The 21,281-nt window shown below is 42.0% G+C and overlaps 12 protein-coding genes and 1 further gene across 12 annotated transcripts; 8 read left to right on the forward strand and 5 right to left on the reverse strand.

Moving 5' to 3' along the window:
* Positions 1 to 198: 198 nt before the first annotated feature.
* On the forward strand, positions 199 to 2,420 carry Ecym_4560 (the record flags this gene model as incomplete).
* Positions 2,421 to 3,191: 771 nt separating this feature from the next.
* On the forward strand, positions 3,192 to 4,025 carry OAR1 (3-oxoacyl-[acyl-carrier-protein] reductase (NADPH); the record flags this gene model as incomplete). The annotated part of the gene is made up of 1 exon (XM_003646363.1): positions 3,192 to 4,025. One exon carries the CDS (start codon positions 3,192 to 3,194, stop codon positions 4,023 to 4,025), a length of 834 nt encoding a protein of 277 aa, XP_003646411.1.
* Positions 4,026 to 4,262: 237 nt separating this feature from the next.
* TMA19 (Tma19p) lies at positions 4,263 to 4,766 on the forward strand (the record flags this gene model as incomplete). Its single annotated transcript, XM_003646364.1, has 1 exon — positions 4,263 to 4,766. One exon carries the CDS (start codon positions 4,263 to 4,265, stop codon positions 4,764 to 4,766), a length of 504 nt encoding a protein of 167 aa, XP_003646412.1.
* A 389-nt stretch (positions 4,767 to 5,155) lies between these two features.
* FAR8 (Far8p) lies at positions 5,156 to 6,931 on the forward strand (the record flags this gene model as incomplete). The annotated part of the gene is made up of 1 exon (XM_003646365.1): positions 5,156 to 6,931. The coding sequence occupies one exon, from the start codon at positions 5,156 to 5,158 to the stop codon at positions 6,929 to 6,931; it is 1,776 nt and encodes a 591-aa protein (XP_003646413.1).
* A 448-nt stretch (positions 6,932 to 7,379) lies between these two features.
* NUP120 (Nup120p) lies at positions 7,380 to 10,475 on the forward strand (the record flags this gene model as incomplete). The annotated part of the gene is made up of 1 exon (XM_003646366.1): positions 7,380 to 10,475. One exon carries the CDS (start codon positions 7,380 to 7,382, stop codon positions 10,473 to 10,475), a length of 3,096 nt encoding a protein of 1,031 aa, XP_003646414.1.
* Positions 10,476 to 10,556: 81 nt separating this feature from the next.
* Positions 10,557 to 11,663, reverse strand: TAP42 (Tap42p; the record flags this gene model as incomplete). Its single annotated transcript, XM_003646367.1, has 1 exon — positions 10,557 to 11,663. One exon carries the CDS (start codon positions 11,661 to 11,663, stop codon positions 10,557 to 10,559), a length of 1,107 nt encoding a protein of 368 aa, XP_003646415.1.
* Positions 11,664 to 11,988: 325 nt separating this feature from the next.
* TOA2 (transcription initiation factor IIA subunit gamma) lies at positions 11,989 to 12,327 on the reverse strand (the record flags this gene model as incomplete). The annotated part of the gene is made up of 1 exon (XM_003646368.1): positions 11,989 to 12,327. One exon carries the CDS (start codon positions 12,325 to 12,327, stop codon positions 11,989 to 11,991), a length of 339 nt encoding a protein of 112 aa, XP_003646416.1.
* Positions 12,328 to 12,610: 283 nt separating this feature from the next.
* On the forward strand, positions 12,611 to 14,080 carry MPE1 (cleavage polyadenylation factor subunit MPE1; the record flags this gene model as incomplete). The annotated part of the gene is made up of 1 exon (XM_003646369.1): positions 12,611 to 14,080. The coding sequence occupies one exon, from the start codon at positions 12,611 to 12,613 to the stop codon at positions 14,078 to 14,080; it is 1,470 nt and encodes a 489-aa protein (XP_003646417.1).
* A 118-nt stretch (positions 14,081 to 14,198) lies between these two features.
* On the reverse strand, positions 14,199 to 15,557 carry Ecym_4568 (putative methyltransferase; the record flags this gene model as incomplete). Its single annotated transcript, XM_003646370.1, has 1 exon — positions 14,199 to 15,557. One exon carries the CDS (start codon positions 15,555 to 15,557, stop codon positions 14,199 to 14,201), a length of 1,359 nt encoding a protein of 452 aa, XP_003646418.1.
* A 1,077-nt stretch (positions 15,558 to 16,634) lies between these two features.
* FBA1 (fructose-bisphosphate aldolase FBA1) lies at positions 16,635 to 17,714 on the forward strand (the record flags this gene model as incomplete). The annotated part of the gene is made up of 1 exon (XM_003646371.1): positions 16,635 to 17,714. One exon carries the CDS (start codon positions 16,635 to 16,637, stop codon positions 17,712 to 17,714), a length of 1,080 nt encoding a protein of 359 aa, XP_003646419.1.
* A 430-nt stretch (positions 17,715 to 18,144) lies between these two features.
* PEX12 (ubiquitin-protein ligase peroxin 12) lies at positions 18,145 to 19,233 on the forward strand (the record flags this gene model as incomplete). The annotated part of the gene is made up of 1 exon (XM_003646372.1): positions 18,145 to 19,233. One exon carries the CDS (start codon positions 18,145 to 18,147, stop codon positions 19,231 to 19,233), a length of 1,089 nt encoding a protein of 362 aa, XP_003646420.1.
* Positions 19,230 to 20,015, reverse strand: Ecym_4571 (uncharacterized protein; the record flags this gene model as incomplete). The annotated part of the gene is made up of 1 exon (XM_003646373.1): positions 19,230 to 20,015. The coding sequence occupies one exon, from the start codon at positions 20,013 to 20,015 to the stop codon at positions 19,230 to 19,232; it is 786 nt and encodes a 261-aa protein (XP_003646421.1).
* Positions 20,016 to 20,217: 202 nt separating this feature from the next.
* On the reverse strand, positions 20,218 to 21,279 carry MRPL3 (mitochondrial 54S ribosomal protein mL44; the record flags this gene model as incomplete). Its single annotated transcript, XM_003646374.1, has 1 exon — positions 20,218 to 21,279. The coding sequence occupies one exon, from the start codon at positions 21,277 to 21,279 to the stop codon at positions 20,218 to 20,220; it is 1,062 nt and encodes a 353-aa protein (XP_003646422.1).
* Positions 21,280 to 21,281: the final 2 nt, after the last annotated feature.

A 21,281-nucleotide genomic window follows, 5' to 3' on the forward strand; every position in this document is an offset into this window, starting at 1 on the left:
TGAAGCTCGAATAGCAAAGAACTGAGGAGAAAAGAGAAGAGGTTTTTAATTCTTTTTATCTTCCGTTAAAACACAAACTCGCACGGAAGTACGCAACCACACACACACACGCACACATACACTTTTCTTTCCTACACTTATACACACATACACATACAAATAGGTCTTTCTTTTGTTTGTCACAACATCAATCTAGCAATGTCACAACAGTATAAGAGGAATAGTAGTAAGTCGAAGAGGTCGCAAGTGGATCCTGAGACCAGATTTAAACTAGATACTTTAACGGAGCTATTTCCGGATTGGACCAATGATGATTTAATTGATCTAGTTACTGAGTTTGAAGATCTAGAGACTATTATAGACAAGATTGCCACGGGTGCTGTAACGAAGTGGGATGAAGTGAAGAAGCCGTCGAAGAAGGATAGACAACAACAAAAGGACCAGGTGTTGGCGCAACAGTACCACACAGTAGGCGAAGGAGAGCAAATAAATTCAGGCGCTGCTAGTGTATCGTTCAACCAGCAGGCATTGCAGCCCCAGTCACTACAGCAGCAGCAACAGCAACAACAGCAACAACAACAACGGTCACATCATTCTGCTGGTCATCAGAACGCGAACTCCAAATCATATCAGAGACAGAACAGCAAATTCAGCAGCGGCGTCGCTCGACAAGGGAAGCAACAGCAGCAGCACACAAAGAGAGATAAGGTTGCGAAGGAGAACTTGAAGCCAGCAACGCAGCCTTCAAAGTCGACCGCATCTGCCACGTCGTGGGCGGCAATGCTTTCCAAGAAAGAAGAGCCAAAGGGTCAGAATTCTGTTGAGGAACACCATCAAGAACAACCGCAGCCAGGAGAAAACTTTTCGAAAGATAGCCAACAGAATGACAAGATGGCGCAGGTGCAGAGTTCCCCCTCGGATGCCTCTGGAGTTGCTACCAGCACTGTAGCGAGCACGCAGCCTGCTCCTTCGTCATCCACACCTCCGCCGGTGGAGAGCGAGCAAAAACCAAAGAAGATGACATGGGCCGCAATTGCATCAAAACCGCCAAAGCATACCGATGTTGTCCGTAAACAGGATCCATTAGATAATGTCCAGGGCCTCAAAAAGGAGGTCAACAAGATCGCCTCGGAGGATACCACGGCTGCCGACACGGCTAAATCTACAATTGCACATGAAGAACCCGCTGTCGCCAGTCAGAACACACGACGGGGTCTAGCTGTGGAAGAAACTGCTGCAGCCACTAATGCTGTCTCGGGTGAGAATATCTTCCCTAGAGAAAAGACTGATGTAGTAAAGAATGATAAACAAGAAATTTCGGCTACGATGCACGTTAATGCCACCTCCTCGAATGTAGTTGCTGCATCAGGCGAACTTGTGCTGAAGGAAGAACCGGTGGTACCTGTTGCCAATGCTCCTGTTTCCTTACCAGCTGAAGCCAACCAGCAAGCGTCACAACAGCAGGTTTCTTTTGGTTCCGAAGAGAAGCAGCAAGTTCAGCAACAAACTCCTCAACAAGCTCAGCAACAACAAGCCCCACAGCAGGTTTCTTTGGTTCCGAAGAGAAGCAGCAAGCTCAGCAACAAACTCCTCAACAAGCTCAGCAACAACAAGCCCCACAGCAAACTTACTACCAGGAACAATACACACAACAGGTTCCACAGCAACAAGCACAAGCTGCCCAAGCTCAGCAATACTATATGAATCAGTACCAATTCCCTGGTTATTCATACCCAGGTATGTTTGATTCCCAATCTGGTTACCCAGTATATAACCAACAGCAATTTGGTGCTATTCCACAACAAGCTCAACAAGCTGCTCAAAGTGGTCAAAACAGTCAACAGGCTCAATCCCAAACTCAACAACAGCAACAACAACAGCAAGCGCAGCAGCAAGCGCAGCAGCAGCAACAACAGCAGTATGGTATTCCTCCTGGTTACGTTCAGGCAGGTGATCTAACCACGCAATCACCTGTTACTTCTCACGTTCAGCCACAACAGCAACCGCAGTACGGCGGCTATGGTATGCCTTACTATTTCTACCAGCAGTCTTTCCCATACGCTCAACCACAGTACGGAATGGCGGGTCAATATCCATATCAGGTCCCGAAAGCTGCATACAACTACTATCAACCACAGCAAGCGGGTCAAGCGGGCCAACAAGGTGGTCACCAATCCCAGTCATCTCAAAACGATGACTCCTCTTCGGCTTCTGCTGCTAACGCTCAGCAAGGCCAGCAAGGTGCTGCGAATGGCCAACAGCAGTCACAAGCCGCTGCTGCTCAGGCACAAGCCGCTGCTAAAGCGCAGTTCCAACAATACTATCAATTCCAGCAACAAGCCGCTGCAAACCAACAGGGAATGCCTTATGGTTACTCCGGTTATGACTACACTTCCCAAACCTCTAGAGGTTTTTATTAAGGAATGAAATGAGATAAATGCCTATGTTACTTTTGTTTTATTATCCGTCAACTTCCTACATTTACTAAGGACTTGCATCTAATATTTTCCGGACTATTATTTCGGATACGTTTTATTAACTTAATTTTACTACAATTGGAAATGCTTTTGTTAATAATCCTTTGCACAATCTCAAATTTCTGCCATTCGTTCGTTGCAAATGCCCATGAAATCTAACTCATGGAATTGCACGTTGAGTCACTGTCTCTCTCGCTTTCTCTCTACTTCCTCCTTCTCTTTCTATTTATATTACTGTGGTTTAGTGATTGCTCTTGGGAGATCCCTAGAGCCAAATTTGAAAACTTTTTTTAACACGAGTGAGAGTTCCATTGGCGTTATGTAAATATGGCAATATGTCTATGAAAAAGTCATTTCACAGTATTCTCAATACATGGTGGTGATGTTAATAATGGTGAGCGGGTACAGCATAACGAAGTATGAAAACTTAGGGTTCTTGATGACAGGAAAAATAAATAATGAAAAGTAATCAGTATGTGTATATATATGTAGTAGAGTGATCACGCTTCTCAGTACAATTTTTTTTACGTTGGCCAGTAGATCTTCGATTGATCTTCTGCTCATGTACCAGTAACTCTATATATCTATCTATATCGTTGTTCCCTGTTGAACAGATGGTTTCATCTGGGTTATATATTTTTCCGTCAAATTCAAAAACCTCTCCATTTTCTGCAGAATAAGACAACTACCATACACCAAAAAGACCTGCCCATTATGCAGGCTGCAACTACGGCAATAATTACTGGAGGAACCAGCGGGATCGGTCACCAATTAGTGAGAAAGGTAATCTCCAGCGGGATGTCATGTATCTTCGTCGGATCCAGTCCTGAATCAGTGCAGGAGTCTCTTCATATGCTCATCGCCGCTAACGACTTCCCCAAAGACAGTACAACAAAGCACCAATTTGTAAGGGGTGTGTCCATAGATCTTTCGAATTGGCCTTCCTGGACCGCCGAACAGACCTTCAAAAGTTGGGAGTTCTCCCCAACCAACTGTATCATCGGCCCGTTTACAACGCCCTTGTTCAATGTTTCCCCTAGAAACCCGTGCGGCCCCTCACAAAAATACACCTATAGTCTTCTAGTCAACTGTGCTGGGATTACCCAAAAGTCACTAACCCACAGATCCACAACCATCGATATGGCCCGCATCATGAACATAAACCTCATGTCGTTAATGTCCCTAACTCAACTATCCGTCCGCCCTATGCTCAAATCACAACGCAATTCCAAGGCAACATCCCCAATAATTGTAAATGTAGCCTCCTATCTGGGCCATCCAGATACACATATCCTCCCAGGAACCGCAATATACGCCGCTTCAAAGAGCGCAGTCCTCCAATACACCTATTCTCTGCGTCCGGAGTTGTCCCGGCTGGGCATCCGCATTGAGGCTATCGCTCCAGGCATCGTACGAGGCACTAAAATGATCGAAACACTCCCTCCAGATTCCCAGAAGAGTCTGCTACACGCCAAGCCACACCTACAAACCACACCACACGCTGTTGCCGACCTTATATGGTCAATCTATTGCTCATCTCCTGTCTAACGTACCAAGCGACATCATCTGTCAAACGTTTCCCACAATTTCTTTTTGTTGTTTTGTCCATTAAAGGGCTTCCTGGATTTGGTGAAAAAATTTTCTGCTGCGAATATATATATCATAAAAAGGCATTTATTTGCTGAATATATTCCCGTTTTGAAGGTCTGATTCGAGCTATCATCAACAGGTGTTAATCCACAGGAGATCCATTGCATTCGAAGTAGCATCTAAAACAAGTCTATTATGATTATTTTCAAGGATCTAATTTCTGGCGACGAATTGTTGTCTGACGCTTACGACATTAAGTTGGTTGACGAAGTAATTTACGAAGCGGACTGTGCCATGGTTAAGGTTGGTGGTGACAACATTGATATCGGTGCCAACCCTTCTGCTGAAAATGGTGATGAAGATGTTGACGACGGTACTGAAACTGTCAACAATGTTGTTCATTCTTTCCGCTTGCAACAAACTGCCTTTGACAAGAAGTCATTTTTGACTTACATCAAGGGTTATATGAAGGAGATAAAAACCAGACTACAGGAAACCAACCCGGATGCGATCTCCACTTTTGAAAAGGGTGCTCAAACCTATGTCAAGAAGGTTATTGGTTCTTTCAAGGATTGGGAGTTCTTCACCGGTGAGTCCATGGACCCAGAGGCTATGTTGGTTTTGATGAACTACCGTGAGGATGGTGTGACTCCATTCGTTGCTGTGTGGAAGCATGGTGTTAAGGAAGAGAAGATTTAAGTATATGTATATGTGTATGTATATGTATATGTAAAAAGCGTTTGTGGATTTTCGTCTATAATATCTTTATGCTGGAGTAGGTGCTTCCAACATTTTGGGTGCCAAGATGTGTTTATATATATAAGAATACTTCTCAGGATCCTTGAAAGTCGCTGCTGATCGGCTAGCTTTACGATATCGTATAGTTTTAGAATATATTATGAAGTAGAAAGGGTTTCTTGTTGAGCTTGTCGTAGGAGCTGGATTTTTTGGAGCGCGGGCTCCCTTTTCTTATTAGAAAGGACAGATTATAAAAACAACAAAGTGACTAGAAGAAGGACGTCGAAGTGAGTTATAAAGAATACTGGATTAGGTTGTTCTCTGGAATAGGAGGAGTTGTATTTTGAAGGATGAATCAGCAGGCTGTGGGCTCCCCCTCGGCTAATTATACTCTTCCTGGGGTGATGCATTATTTACAGACAGAGTTTACAAAGAATGAGAGGGATAGAATAAACTGGGAACTAGAGCGGTGTGAAATGAAGGCTAGAATTGCTCAGTTGGAAGGGGAGAATCGAGACTTGAGGTATTTGTTACTGAAGACTAAGCAGCAATATAAGGATGGGGATGGTGTGGATGGGGATCTTCAGGAGGATATGAGTTTCAGTGAGCCTTCTCTTCTTAAGTCCAAGTTGTCAGTGCAAGAGAATGTAAAGGAAATAGTTTATTTATTGAAGAGCCCACAGGTTACGGACCAATTGGATGCTTGGAATAACAAAGGGTATTCTCTACATCTCCTGGAAACTATGAATCTCAATTGTAAGAAGAATGTGGCGGAGGCAACAAACAATAGTTCTGGAAGTGGCGGGGGTGATGGGCGGGCATCGCCTATGGATGCTTCGCCGACATTGCCAGAGTTGGAGATTCCAAATGCATTGCCGCCAAGTCCTTTTTCTTTAAAGCATGGGAATGGTAAGAATTATGATTCAGATCAGGAAACGGTTATTTTAGAAGATCAGTTAGCGCGGATGCGGCCGCCTTCTGCATCGAAACAGACTAGCACTATGATTTCATCATCTAGACGATCTTCCTTTAGTTCACTGTTTGATGTAAACGCAGGTTCACCGAAAAACATGACAGTGTCCAAAGCAATTGTAGGAAGCGATTCATTAGCTTTTGTGGATAAGATAACTGTGTTTCAGAACAATTTGCTCACCTTGACTGGCGACGGCCATTTGAAATACTGGGTAATTGATCCAACCTTGGAATTGAACGATAGCCTTACAATTCCGAAGTTTCATGGATTAGGAACTGATGTACTTGGTATCTTTTGGTGGGATTCAAAAACATTTATTACAATTGATCAGACCGGCTTAAAAGTCTGGTCTATTGAGCTTCCGGAACCTGTAATGCAATGGGACTGCTTTCAAAATTTTGAATTTGAGAATATTGACATGATTGACTTCAAGAACAAATGGCTTGTCTTAAAATTGGGAGGGAAAATTTTGATCTGGAAAATTAATATAGCAAGCGAAGAAGATTCAATTAAAATGGCAAGTAATTATGAAATATGGCTAGACGCTGAAGATCCTACATTCTTCATTCTAGGTCTTACAGAAGAGTCTCTAATCGTCTTGTATCTAGATCCATGTCACTTGGCGATATACAACTTCCAAGGTAAAATATTACAACAACTCGATCTAGGTCATCTGGTCAAGGATTTACAACCTCGAGGCAAGAACACAACTCGATTGGTGTTGAATAAAAAGACTTCAAAGGTTTTGGTTCAAATTAACAACCAAATAATAATATATTCCTTTGATCAAAAGAAAACAGTTGCTAACTTTACACTTGAAAGCATACCTAGCAATATAATCTTCAAATTCAATTCTGAATCCATTATATTAGGCTACGCTGACGGTACTATCGAAATCAGAAATCTAACTGATATTAGAAATATTATTAAAAATTATAATCATTATGACATCAAAAAATCAGCATCTGCACAAAATACTAACAAGGGCCAGCAATCAGATCCAAATTCTGAAACTAATACCGATGATGATGAATCATCTGTGAAAAGCTTCATGAGCATGGACATTGCTGTAGTTGATGGCACTCTTGCAATTGTTTCTGGTGGTGATAACGGACTCATACGTCTAGAGAGTGTCTGGGAAATTGCTTATTAGATCATTAAAATTACAACTGATGCCATTGAAATCGCGTACTATATTATATATATACGTATATATATATGTCCGTCTGTCTGTATATATAACTACTATTCCTTTAAAAAGATATTGTTTTTGGAACTTTACAACGGTCCAGTAATCAAACCAAATGAACTCATATCATAAGTTATAAGTTGCATTGACATATCCGTGCTCTAAGGTTTAATTGCTAGCTAATATTTGCTTGATATATGAATATTATATTGTAATGAGACACAACTAGTGGAATTATGCTTCATGTTTAATAGCCGGGTAACGCAATTGTCGTGTCTGATGATGGTCAAATTTTTATAAACATTTGAATTCAGGGAACCTTTGTTGAACATAATGGGTGTACTAAACTCGCATAATACCAGCAAGATACAATATTTGAAACGGCCATTGGGATAAATTGTAACAGATTATCATGATAGAGACATACCTCTCAAAGTTGGATGTCAATTTACAGGCATTGAATCCTTTTTCCCTTGCTAAAAGCAGAAGTATAGTGAATCTTCATATATCTGAAGAAACGAAAGATAAGGATTCTACGTTAATAAATGGTAATTATTCAAACATATTGCGTTTGAGTACTGGTGAACATATTGGGTATCAATTTTCTCATGATTATTCTGTTATTTCTATTTACTCCTTGCATGATGCAATTACTGGAAGAACGCTCGTTGTACACTTGCCCCACAAGACCTTTAATGAGCATTATACTTTTACGATCTACGAAGGAGATCAATGTATATCTATGGATTTAATTTTGAAAACAGGGATTTTTTTGAATTTAAAGTTTAGTTTGGACTATATTTTCAGTAGATTGAAGACGCTTGCTGAAAACTGGTATACTTTGTTGAATCCGTATGATTTTACAGTAAGACTGCCTAAATACTTGTACAAGGTGGACAATTCTTTATCAGTTGTACTGCTGAATGATGGTGGACTGCTGGGTCTAAAGAATACCAAGGCAAATAACTCTGATCTTTACGATCTACAACCTGTTTTGTTCAACGATAATAGTTACTTTCAGAGTTTCACTAGGTTTTTTTCAAAACATGATACTGGAAGTGAAAATGTTGTCAGTTGCAAAGTTTATGCTAAATATTTTTTGATAACATTGACAGAAAACTGTAAATTACGTGTTTGGGATTTAAGATCCAATTCGATGGTTTTACAACTTGATTTAATCTCAAATCCTCAAGATAAGCACAGACAATATGATTCTATGGGGCCTTATTTGTCGATACTTAATAACCTGCTTACAGTGTTTCTACCTCTGGGAAATGGTGCTTTCCAAGTTTTTCAACTATTGGTAAAAAATGATAATCTGCTTCATATAATCCCACGAACAAAAATTCCCATCTCAACAAACTTATCTATATCTTCGATTTGGTCTTTAGTGGACATCCAGCTGACGAAGCCCTTTGATCTCAACTTAGAATCAAGTTTCATTCAGCTGGCTGTACTTTGGAAGAGCAATACTAGCATTAAGCTACAGATTTTAAATTTTCATGATGAGTCTCTCAAATCTTTTGAGTGGATAGAAACGTCTAACAAATCTTTGCCAGATTTGTTAGATTATCAAGACCTTTTAACCAATGGAAACACAGACCAAGCGTTATTGAACCTAAAATCTCATTATACGCCTTCATTGTTTGAAAAGGCTCATAATATGCTAAGTTCTAACGGCATCGTTCTCTTGCCTAACCAGCCAAACAATCAGGAATACCTTTCTAACTTAGAGTCAATTCTCAAGGACCTTAATAAACATCATGATGAACCGTCTTCCTTAACTTTATACAACGATGAGGTGCTTGTCATTAACACGTTACATTTGTACAACCACTTCGTATACAAAATCAACTCTACGTTGGAAACATATTATTACAATTTAACAAACGAAATTGAAATGTTTAGTGATGATTTGTATACCTATATGCAAGTGGTTAATGGGTTTGTTTCCACATTATCTTCGGATATAGTGATGCGCATAGGTACACAACTTTATGGCATCATGACTCATGAAATCGATGATAGCTTGTCCCTAAAGGATAAATTCACTGTGATTTTTAAGTCAAGTTTAGAATCTCAGTTCCAATCCTCCAACCTGAAGAAATTGTTTGAGCAATTGACATCTTTGGATGTCGTTAGTATTCTGAACAATTTCATAGATAACCATCTCAACAGCTCTGCTAGCTTTGCATCGATTATTAGTTCCATGAAGTTCGACAATTTTTCTAGTGTTACCATTCTAGAGAGTACACATCAACGTGTCCTAATTGAAAATAAATTCATAGTGGATACTTTACTTATCTTCACTTTGTTGGATTTCGATTATTCAATGTTAGAATCGCAGCTAAAAGTTTTATTAAAAACCCATTATAATCAATCATTGTGGTTACAGTTATACAAATTGGATAAATCCTTGTTGTTATCAGAAATATTTGTTGCAACAAGCAAATATGGATATGGTTCAATGGTAACGAGTTACTCAGATCTCTCGATGTATACAAATCACATCTTAACCTACATTGCGGATTCATCTGTCTCAAGGAACCCACTTTTAACAGCATCTTATAGCAAATGGGTTGTCCATCCTAAAAGTAATAGTATTACCAGGAATCCAAACTTGTTCCTGGACACTGTTTTGTCGAATTTTTACATTCGGGATGATACGTTACATCAATTTATGGTTGGCTTGTCGCAATATCAGTGCGGCCGTTATGAGGAAGCTTATGGTTTCTTATCACATTCTGCCGTTATTGACATTAAATTAGACCAGCTACCTCAGTGTCTAAGTTCGCTGACCAAGCATCCCGAACATCCATTGCACAACTTAATTGTAAGCTTGGAAATGTCTGAGAACGGCGCTGGTTATTATTATCAGTTGTCAAAGTTGTTTAGTGATGTCAGGAGCTTTGCTTATGCCCTCAAAAGTATTAAGAAATCAATTGCCTTAGGAGATGGAAAGGATTCAACCTCAACATTCAAAATTAAGCAGTTGACTCAATTCTTAGACACTTTGATTATCTTTAGTGAATTTGAAGAAGTCTTGGATGTGCTTAAATTGGAACATTCTATTTTGGACAAAGGCATTAGATCCGCTTACTACGGTAAGTTACTTTCTGATCAGCAGTACAGAGATAAGTTCATTGCCACTTTATTCAGGCTCTGCTCCGAGAATACTGATAAACTATTTTTAACTATGGACGATTTTGTAATCATTGACCAATTGCTGCAAACACAACTAGACACTAATGTATGGTGTACCTATAAAAAGTTGTTTTGTTACAGAATGTTAAATCAACATGAGAGAGATGCTGCACAAATACTATATGATTATTTGATTCATGGCACGGATCCGGAATTGAAACAGAGATGTCACTGGATAATCGTCAACGTCCTTTCTAGCTTTGCAGATCCTAATGATCAGTGGATAATTAACACTAACAATCATGGCCAGGTCTTGTACTTATCTGATATACGATCTGAAATGAAGGCTGTTGGAACAATGTAAATATATTTTTCTAAATTGAAGATAATAGGGAAAAAGACAAATAATATATGTATAAAGTAAATTTCCTTTTTCTTCCTTCTACTACCCCCTATTCATGGTGTTTCCACTTCCACGGAGATTAGCCTCTTTAAAAGCATCCCATTCTCTAGCCTTATAGGTTTCTTTGTCCTGCCATTCATGATTATCCTCATCTACTACCTCTTCTGGTTCTTTATTATCTTGCAGGACCCTGCCACTCTCGAATTCTTGTTCCAAAAATTCTTCAACTGACATAGTAGGACCATATTGTCCATATCCAAAAACGCTTTCCTTTAAACGATCCTTCTTGTCTAATAATGTAAAGTTCCTCAAAACCCTGCCATTTTTCGATAATAACGGTTTATTCAATGTTTCCAGCTTGTCAGTGTATTCGAAAGGAAGCAACTTCTCCTCCTTGTCCTTCGAGGGTTCCTGTATCGGGGCCGCTTTACTAAAGTTCTTCAACAGCTCAATTTCCATCAGTATACCCTCTAACTCGTTGAAACATTTGAACGACAGCTGTTTCAACTGAGCCAGATATAGCTTCCGCAATACTTCTTCATCCACACTACGGTCATTGTGTTCAACCTCGTGGCCACGCATCTCAACTTTCAGCTGCCCAATCTTCTGTTCGAGCAGCTTATTCTGCTGATAAATATCAATTTTAGCCTGTCTCTTCATTTGTGCACCAGTCAAATCCTCGGATGAACTTGGTTGTGGAAACAACTCCTCCAACAGAGGGCCTTGTGAACTCTCAACCCGATCTAAAACCTTTGAAAGAAACTCATCCGAGACCCCATACCCTTGTAATGTCACCAAAAATTGCATCCAAATCTGAACAGCCTTATTCAAAAACTCTATCTTCCATCTATATTTCATCACTGGATCCTCACTACTTTCGACACCCACATACTGCTTCATCAAAACCAACCGCCCCAAATAATAGTCAATCGACAGAAACGGAATAGATGAAGTAGATACATCCTCAATCTCTTCATTATCACTGAACAATGATAACCTATCGTAAACTACCTGTTTAACACGTAGAACCTCCTCAATAAGCTTCGTGACCCCCGTCTGATACTCTTCAGTATCCTGCCTCTTACCGGAATTTTCCATCTCCTCTACCCGTCTAACCAACGCCTTATACTCTACCCTGCCGGAATCCATCAAATCTCCTATCAAAAATGAATCACTTATGCTCTTACTTACTTAGTTACTTACCTATAACCCACAGAACATCTCCTCCACTATGTAATCTCCTTTTTCTTTCAAAACCGTACTTTATATGGGAATTACAACAATGCGTACATACAAAAAGAAAACCAAGGCTAAACATAACATGACATCTATCCGACCTATATACTTCGGACCACTCGCTACATGCATGTAGCATATTGTAATGGTATCCTGCAACCGGCGTAAGGTGGAAACATGGGATCCCTGTCCCCATCTATCTTCGTATTTGCCGCTCTCTTCTTCTTTCTTCCTCTTTTTACTTGGAATTGCAGGCAACTATATGTAATCTATCACAAGTGAAATTATTTTCAGAATCATCAGTACTAGGCTGGTCCAAATTCACTTGGCAATCCTTAATGATGAATGTCCAGACATCGTCGCAGAATCTGTAGGTATCCAAGTGGCCTTTGAAGGTCAATTTGGCGCTTGTTTTGTCCCTGAGGGCTTCCGAGACAACTTTGTCGAAGGTTTCTAGCACGCGGATGGCTAAAGAAGCCTCGATTCTACCGTCACTAATCAATGTATCGAGGGAATCCATTAATGCAGCACCTATGGTACTTCTGCGGTACAATTCGTAATAGCCAGTGGTGCTCATGACTGTCTATGTTTGCCGGTGGGAAGGGTGTGGATTAGAGCACTGTTGGATGTGGTGAGAGTTGGAGATAAAGTTTGGAAGGATTTTTTTTCACAACATAAAAAGAGAAAAGGTTTAAGGATAGTTTAAAATAGTGGTAGATGTTTGTGAGGTGAAGAACTATTGTTAGTATAGGTTTATACTGTGTAGTAGTGTTTGAGTAGGCTTCTCTGGGGGGAGCCATTCAGTTTTGGAACTTGATTTGATTTTTGATCATTTTTGGTGTTTGTGTTGTTTGTAGAAGATGTCGAGCACTATATTTTATCGGTTTAGGTCTCAGAAGGATACCTCGAGGGTGTTGTTTGATGGGACTGGTATTACTGTGTTTGATTTGAAGAGGGATATCATTCAGGAGAACAAGTTGGGGGATGGATCTGGGTTTCGGTTGCTGATATACAATCCAGATACGATGGAGGAATACGAAGATGATGCGGCAGTGATTTCGCGGTCTAGTATGGTTATTGTGAAACGTTCTCCTGCAACGCATGGAACTGCGGGTAATGCTTCTAGGTATGTGATGGGTAAGCCCAGAGTGCTTACGAGGCCTGGTGGTGGGGGGTCTACTTTTGGAGGCGGATATGGAGGACCATCTGGGAATGTTAGTGGTAGTGGGAGTGGGATGGGTAATGGTGCGGGAGGTACAGAGGAAGAAAGGATAGCTAGGATGTTTGCTAACCAAGAAAATCAGTGGCAGGAGACACAACAAGCGATGTCTGTTGCCGTGCCTGTGTTTCGGTCGCATGGAGGTGGTCCGGGTGGCGGGGGTGGGCAGCACCATCAAGATGATGGTCCACCCCCACCAGGTTATATGTGTTATAGGTGTGGTGGTAAGGACCATTGGATTAAGAACTGTCCAACGAATTCAGATCCCAATTTTGAAGGTAAGAGGATACGAAGAACTACCGGTATTCCCAAGAAGTTTTTGAAGTCTGTTGAGATTGACCCGATGACGATGACTCCAGAGGAGATGGCAGAGAAGAAGATTATGGTAACCGATGACGGTAAGTTTGTCGTGCAAGTTGCAGACCAGCATTCATGGGAGGACTATCAGCGGAAGCAGCAGCAGCAGAAGATCGCTGTGCGCGAACAAGATGCTGTTTGGTTACCGAACCGTTTTAAAGATCTACCCGCAGAGCTCAAGTGTCCACTTACTGGTGGGCTTATACGTGGTCCTGTCAAGACTGAACGATGTTGTAAGAAGGTAGTATCAGAAGTACCCATGGAGGATGCTCTATTGGAGAGTGACTTTGTATGTCCCTTGTGCGGCGCTGGCGATATTTTGTTGGATTCACTAGTGCCCGACGAGGCTACTTCGAAGCAAATAGAACAGTTTCTCGAGACACATAAGGCTAAACGGGCTGCAGATAGTGCTAGTGGACCTGTAGCTATCGATAGTACAGTGGTAGGCACTGCTCCAGGAGCGGCTGCGGGCACTGCAGCTGCAACAGAACTTGGTAACGGTGAACATGGTGGTGTTGGAGACGAACCCAGTAACAAGAAGGCCAAGATTCCTTCTATGCCTTTACCGCCCTTTGGCATGCCGTTTATGTTTCCAATGCCATTCATGCCTCCAGTATCAGGAACAAAAGACAACAGCAACACTACTAAAAACACTAGTACCAGCACCAGCAGCACCAATACCAATGCTAACACGAATAGCAACAACAATAGTAACAGTGAGAATAACAAGAATAACAAGAATAGTAAGTCATAAAGATAAAAAGGAAGATATCTATCTATCTATCTATCTATCTATATATATATATAGCCTGAGTGGTATTTCTCCATGTAATATAAAATGGTTATTTGAAAGAATAAAATAAAGAGTATCACTAGAGGGGTTTCCCATCGCTATAACAAATGACGGCCCATTTTCCGCTGGAAGCCCACCAAGATCCATGCTCGTTACCCTTTGCCTCCCATTCGGCACAAAGTTTCTCGTCAACACCCTCTGCCAGACCGACAATGACGTCCGATTTCGCAGTTCTTAAACTGAGCGAACGTAACCCATGCTGTGCGAGGGGTCCGATGGCCTTCCTATATGGAGTAGAACGTGGCCAACGGAGGTCACCGGTGAGTTTACGGTAATTGAAATCGCCCTTAAAGATTACAAGATCTGAATCTTTGAGGTCTTCAAAAACAGGGTGGCCTGGTACAAGCTCCCAGAAGTCGCCCGGCTCAGTCCAGAAAGGATGTTCCTTCACAACAAGTTGACCTTTGGAGAATGCTGAAGAAATACGTTCACTAACAAAATCTAGTGCAGAGCGAGCAGCGGTGTCCTTGCCGCTATCACAAGAGAAGAAGCTCCTATCATGTAAATCACCAGTTAGTTGGTGATAGTCTTTAACCATCGTGTCACTGACCATATAAGGGGAGTCCTTCGCATGTAATACACAGGTGCCAGCCATACCTGAATCAAGCAAAAATAACGAAAATAGTAAATCTGCATACAACTCAAACCCACTATTGTCAAGAACAAAATCCACACGCTGCTTACTATCACGCACCTTGCCAGCTCCAAGGGCTTGCCACACTAAACTAGTATCATTGATCAAGATCCGCTCCTGCGAATCTGACCGAACTGACGCTCCTTGGATAGATTGAATCTCTTCCAACGTCACATTCGTTAGCAAAGACAAATCCGTAGCATTTCCCCAAAGCGAAATCTCAACAAACTCCTGGAACAGTGCTTCCAACTCACTTCCCATTTGGCCTGACAAACTTTGGTACCATTTAGCCAATTCCACAACACCATGTTCTGATTGACGGAACGTTTCCCGCTTCACACTTTCAAACACATCATAATCCCTCCATGCCTCATTCTGACGAAACAAAACCAAAATCCTGCGATAGAGGTATACCTCACAATAGAGCCATTCGCCATTAACCCAGGTCTGCTTCCCAAGCTCCTCACCCCTTTCATTAAAAACCTTTGGAACTTTACTCAATTCCATCTCCTCCTTTGTAAACGGCCTTAACTCACCATCTTCCTGAATCTCCCTCTTAAGCTTCTCCAGCTCGTCCAATATATGCTGCTGCTGAGCCAACGCTGAAGGACTCAACCCAGTTTCGGCACTGAAATCATCAATGCAGTTCTGAACAATAATGGGCCACCGCTTCTCTGCAGTATATTGACCAAATGAATTTGCATCACTGGTCTGAAATTTAGGAGGTAGGGAAGAACTTTGCATCGCCTTTATTGTGTTCTGTTCCTCCTACTAATAGTTTGTTCTATATTCTATATACACTGCAACAGTTTTAAGCATGGGAATGCCTGGCACACACCGTGTGGTCCTTTCTAAATAAATAAATTATGCTCAAAACCAATTAACCACCCCCCTCCCCACAGCCAGTGGCAGAGCAGGAACACCAGTTCGTTTTAGAACTACCATACTATGTCATCGCATAAACGAAACTTCAACGAATTGGACAATATGACGAAATTTTACCGACAGGAAAACCAACGAGGCAGCCTAGCGCGTCCAAATCCGAACCAAAAGCCTCTCTCCAGGCCTCTCTGCATCGCATCAAGCCTTCCTTCTCGATCTCTGACATCTTAGTGCTTTAAACCCATAAACCTCCGGGGGTCGAACCTGAGGCTCCCCAGCCCTCTTGCGTTCCCTCCGGGAACATAAGCTTGGTGCTCTACGGTTGCTAGAACAGGACGCCGGAAGCTCGAGGCTCGAGGAAAAGGCCTGGGCTTCCATTAGACATATTGCGTTACGTAACTAAAAAGAAATGTTGAACACTTTTACATGATTAAAACCCCCACAGCAACGGAGCAGAGAGAGAGGGGTTTGGCTGAATGGATGCTATCGTCGCGAAGGTGGTGGTGTGGTCTCTCTCGTCTGTCTGTGCTACCCTCTCTCCCCCCCACAAGCAGAGACAGGACAGGACCACCGGCATCACCACCATCTTCATCACAATTTCCCCCTTCTGCGGCATTGCGGAAATCCTACCTACATATATATAAAGAACGATTACAAGTCAAAAAGTAGAGTACCTCCCCCCTACCCATTCTCGTACTACTTTGCATACAAGCATTTCTTGGTTTTTCACTATTTGAAATTTTTTGGCAAAATCAAAAAAATATTTTCAAATATTGTTTTTCTAATTTGTTTCTAGTCTGTTTCCAACTTCTGGTGGTTTTCGTCAAGAACAGAGAATAGCAAGCTAAAAAGTAGTTAGTTACTAAGTACTAATTATAGACTAGTTTGTTGAACAACTAAAGGTGGTCAGTCAGTCAATCAATTATTATAGAAGACAAAATGGGTGTTCAATCAGTTCTAAAGAGAAAGTCAGGTGTTATTGTTGGTGATGATGTTGCAGCGTTGTTTAAATATGCTAGAGAGCACGAGTTTGCTATTCCAGCTATTAATGTAACTTCTTCTTCTACGGTTGTCGCAGCTTTGGAGGCCGCTAGAGACAACAAGTCGCCAATTATTTTGCAGACTTCTAACGGTGGTGCAGCTTATTTCGCCGGTAAGGGGGTTTCCAATGAGGGTCAGAATGCAGCTATCAAGGGATCGATTGCCGCAGCGCATTATATTAGAGCTATTGCCCCTGCTTATGGTATTCCAGTTGTTTTGCACACGGACCATTGTGCTAAGAAGCTTTTGCCATGGTTTGATGGTATGTTGGAGGCAGACGAGGCGTACTTCAAGGAACATGGGGAACCATTATTTTCTTCCCATATGTTAGATTTGTCTGAGGAGACGGATGATGAGAACATTAGTACTTGTGCGAAGTATTTCACTAGAATGGCCAAGATCAACCAGTGGTTGGAAATGGAGATTGGTATTACTGGTGGTGAGGAGGACGGTGTTAACAACGAGCATGTTGAGAAGGATGCTTTGTACACTTCTCCAGAGACTGTTTTTGCAGTTCACGAGGCTTTGGCACCAATTTCTCCAAACTTTTCTATTGCTGCTGCGTTTGGTAATGTTCATGGTGTGTACAAGCCTGGTAATGTTGTTTTGTCACCTGAGATTTTGGGCGATCATCAGAAATATGCTTCCACCAAGATTGGTGGTGAAGAGAAGCCCTTGTACTTGGTGTTCCATGGAGGTTCCGGTTCTACTCAGGAAGAGTTCAACACTGCTATTGGCAATGGTGTTGTTAAGGTGAACTTGGACACTGATTGTCAATATGCGTACCTTGCAGGTATTAGAGACTACATGTTGAACAAGAAGGATTATGTTTCAAGTATGGTTGGTAACCCAGACGGTGAAGACAAGCCTAACAAGAAATACTTTGACCCAAGAGTCTGGGTCAGAGAAGGTGAAAAGACCATGTCTAAGAGAATCTCCGAGGCATTGCACGTTTTCCACACTGAGAACCAGTTGTAAGTGGGTTGGTTGTATCTCCGTCCAACCTTCCTCACTGTGGTGGGATGAAAAGATTGTTGGAGGGAACCACGAAAGACGACAAGTCATAATATAAGACTATATTACATATATAATGAAAAAAAAATTTTGGGAGGTCTCTAAAAAGCCTCCTTTTTAAACCACATTATAGTTATTCTTCTGTTGTGTATATGGATATGTGTATGTATGCTTATGTACTCTCTTTACGAGTGTTATTATAATGCTTTTTCTTATTATTGCGTGTGGATCCAAAACTATTCCGTTACTCTGCTCGAACAAATGCCTTATTTCTTTATGCAGACTCTTTTCCCCGGAACGTTTTGCATTAACAAACGCAAGCTTTATCAACCAACATTAGACCTAAAAAAAAAGTTTTGAAACCAAAAGGGGGGTCGTTTTGACATAGATAGTGATGGATTTCTATTCAAACTTACCAGTTGATGCGACAGCGACGCCTACATTATTTGAAATTATTTCTTCACAGGAGATAGATGGACTTTTGAAGCCGACATTTCAGTATCTTTCAGCAAATGCAATACAGCGAGCGCCTTCACGGACTCGTATATTACTGCATACCCGTTTTGATGAGCTTTATGGGATTTTCAAGTTATTGCTCGAGTACTACCATCTCAAAAGGTATAATGCTACATTTATCGAAAAGTTTTATGGGTTGCAGAGGGAGCGAACATCTCCTGGAGACTACGCTGGTAATGCCAGCATCGGCCTCTCTCATGTACAAGTGGGAGTTGTATTGTTTGAAAAAGTAGTTGGTGTCTATTTGATAGACAAACTCGATCGGTGGCACGGGTCCCTTTATGGCCGTAGGCTTGTAGCTCCCCTTTCTCGTTGGGAACAGTGGTTTGTTAAATGGTATCCACGTTTTAAAAAGCTCATTGCCATTACCAATTTACTTTGCAAACTGGGCTACCTCTCGGGCAGGTTCCGGGCCATTTCTGTGCTAGAGCATTTGGCTTCCATCCAATACACACGTTCCTCGGCAACACCTGCAGGAGCTCCAACAGTGTTGGAGCCAGAGGACCGGCTGATACAAACTAATTGGCCTCGTATCCGGTCTCTAATTTATAGGTTCCTTGAAAAAGCAGGTGGTAAACTCGGATCGTTGAGCAGTGAACTGTTCCCAACGTTCATATTCACAATAAGACTACTCCAACAGTGGTCTCAGCAGCCTGCCAAGAAACACGATTCATGGGATAATTTATCTTCCATCCCCCCACCTCCCCGGCCTGATGTAGAAGTTGATATCGGTGATGATGGTAACAACAGCGATACTGATTCGGATATCCCCACTACAGCAGTCACTTACAGCAGTACATCGTGTCCAATTTGTAATTCAGACATTACCAACCCCGGTGTACTCCAAACTGGCTATGTTGCCTGCTACCCTTGCGCCGTTAAATACGTTGAAGAGTTTGGCATATGTCCCGTTATGAAGACCCCACTACTCGGAGGCACCAAGGGTGTCCGTAAGTTACTCTGTTAGTCTAGCATCATAGTAGTTTCAAATTGTGTAGTTAGTGTATTTAACAATTGCCATTGTGATTCCAACATCGATATTTCCTTTTCTATATCCCTAGTGCATGGACTTTGTAACTTGCACACAAATCTCCAGCATTGCCTCAGAATGACGTCCTGCAATGGACTTTTATTGTCCGGCGTGAGGGACTCTAAATACTTGACAATTCGATCAACATTCTGTACCAATTTGCCTATAATTTTACCTTGCTCCACCAAATCAAGTTTTAGATCTTCTGCAACAGCAGATCTATTGCAAGGTAAATATCCACTCATATCACGTTCGATAATCACATAACCTATTTGCCGCATGAATCCCATGTCCCAACATTGTAAAGAGCACTCCTCAATCCCATAACTAACGACACTTCTAATCAAAGGCCATACACTTTCCACTTCATTCAAAAATGCAACATAGTCATGCAACTCACCGTCTACCACAAGCACCGCGACTGGCAGCTGTGTAACATGCATAACTTGCAACAACCTGATGCGTTCACGTACTAAAGCCACATCCCACAACAAACTCCCTGTATCCAAATCAACTGTTATATCGACCCCCACCGGTGTTTGAATTCGCCATTCCTCCCGATTACCCAGTAGAATGAAAGCTACTGGATGGCTCAACGTGTCTTCACTTAATATTAACGAAGTTCTTTGCTGTTGTTGTGGCTGGGGTTGTTGAAATTTCTCTGCGCAACAGTGGTTGACAGCGACAATCACCTCCTCATCAATACGCCATTCTTGCATCTTGGAACGTTTGTTTGAGCCCTCTTGTCTCTGATTGTTGATGTGCTGTTTGCTGCAGACAAAATTCAAGATATACTTCTGTATGTGCGTGCGTAAAATCTAATATATACAGGCTGTGAACGTTAGTCTATTCTATGTTACGGAAAAAAGAAGCTACAATTCTTCCTCTGAATCCTTTTGGAGAGATCAAACTAATGACTATCTACACGATAACTTGGCCAGGATCTACCACTGTACCCTGCTGTTGTTCAGAAACTTCGTAACAATACCACTTCATTAAGGCATCAGTAGCAGCTCTGGCTTTAGCTTCCTTCAGCGAAGAACCGAACCCCTCTCCAAGCTTCTCCTCTCCTGAAAATACTCCTACAATGAAAACTGGAGCCTTAGATAGCCTACCAGATTCTGCAAGAAGCTTCGATATAGGCCTAGCTAGCCCCTCGCGGCGACACAATGTTGCTAGCTCTCTTGTAGGTTGTTCAAACTGAAATAACCTTGTAGGATCCAGTTTCCTGGACAGAATATGATCCTCTATGAACTTGTACACAGTCTGGAAATCCTGAGTACTAGCCCAGAGTCCACCAATGATACTTCTGACAGCTAACGCCATCGCAGAATCTGGCGACTTGTTTTCTTTCAAGATCACCTGTATCCCGTCCGTCTCCTTCATCGTATTATTGTAGAAACGCAACTTGCCCAACGTCAAATACAACGGCTCCTGACTCAAATACCTATCCATTATAGTACTCCTCTCAAACTCAATCCCCCAACTCTTCCCAATATGCGCAAGAACAGGCTCCCCAATGTATGCATCTACCGCAGCATTCAACACAGGCGTCGGCAACCTCGGCATCTTCTCTATTAGCCTCCGCGTCACGTAGTGACTTAGAATATTCTTTCCAAATATATTCAAACCATGGTTATCACACATATGACTCCCCTGCACCGGAACAGTACTGAACTGTAAACCAGTCTTGTCCTCCGGCAGCTTCGACGAACGACAAGTCAAACATCTAGACAGCGTAGAAAACCCAAATTCCTCAGGAAGCGAAAGCCGCCTGTGCAACGTATTCAACTCTGGACTCCTCCTCAGTATCTCCTCCTGCGGTTTACTGATTGCATCCCGTAGCTCCCCATAGTACCGTCTATAGTTGGCCAACTCTGCAGTTTCCGCAGCCTCCGCAGTAATCCTCCCAGCACTGCCCGCCGCTTGGCGTACTGCACCTGAGTAATGCAAAGACCGAACTGCACGCATCAATTGCGACATCG

This window comes from Eremothecium cymbalariae, chromosome 4 (genome assembly GCF_000235365.1).
Source record: "Eremothecium cymbalariae DBVPG#7215 chromosome 4, complete sequence".
NCBI classification, from domain to species: domain Eukaryota; kingdom Fungi; phylum Ascomycota; class Saccharomycetes; order Saccharomycetales; family Saccharomycetaceae; genus Eremothecium; species Eremothecium cymbalariae.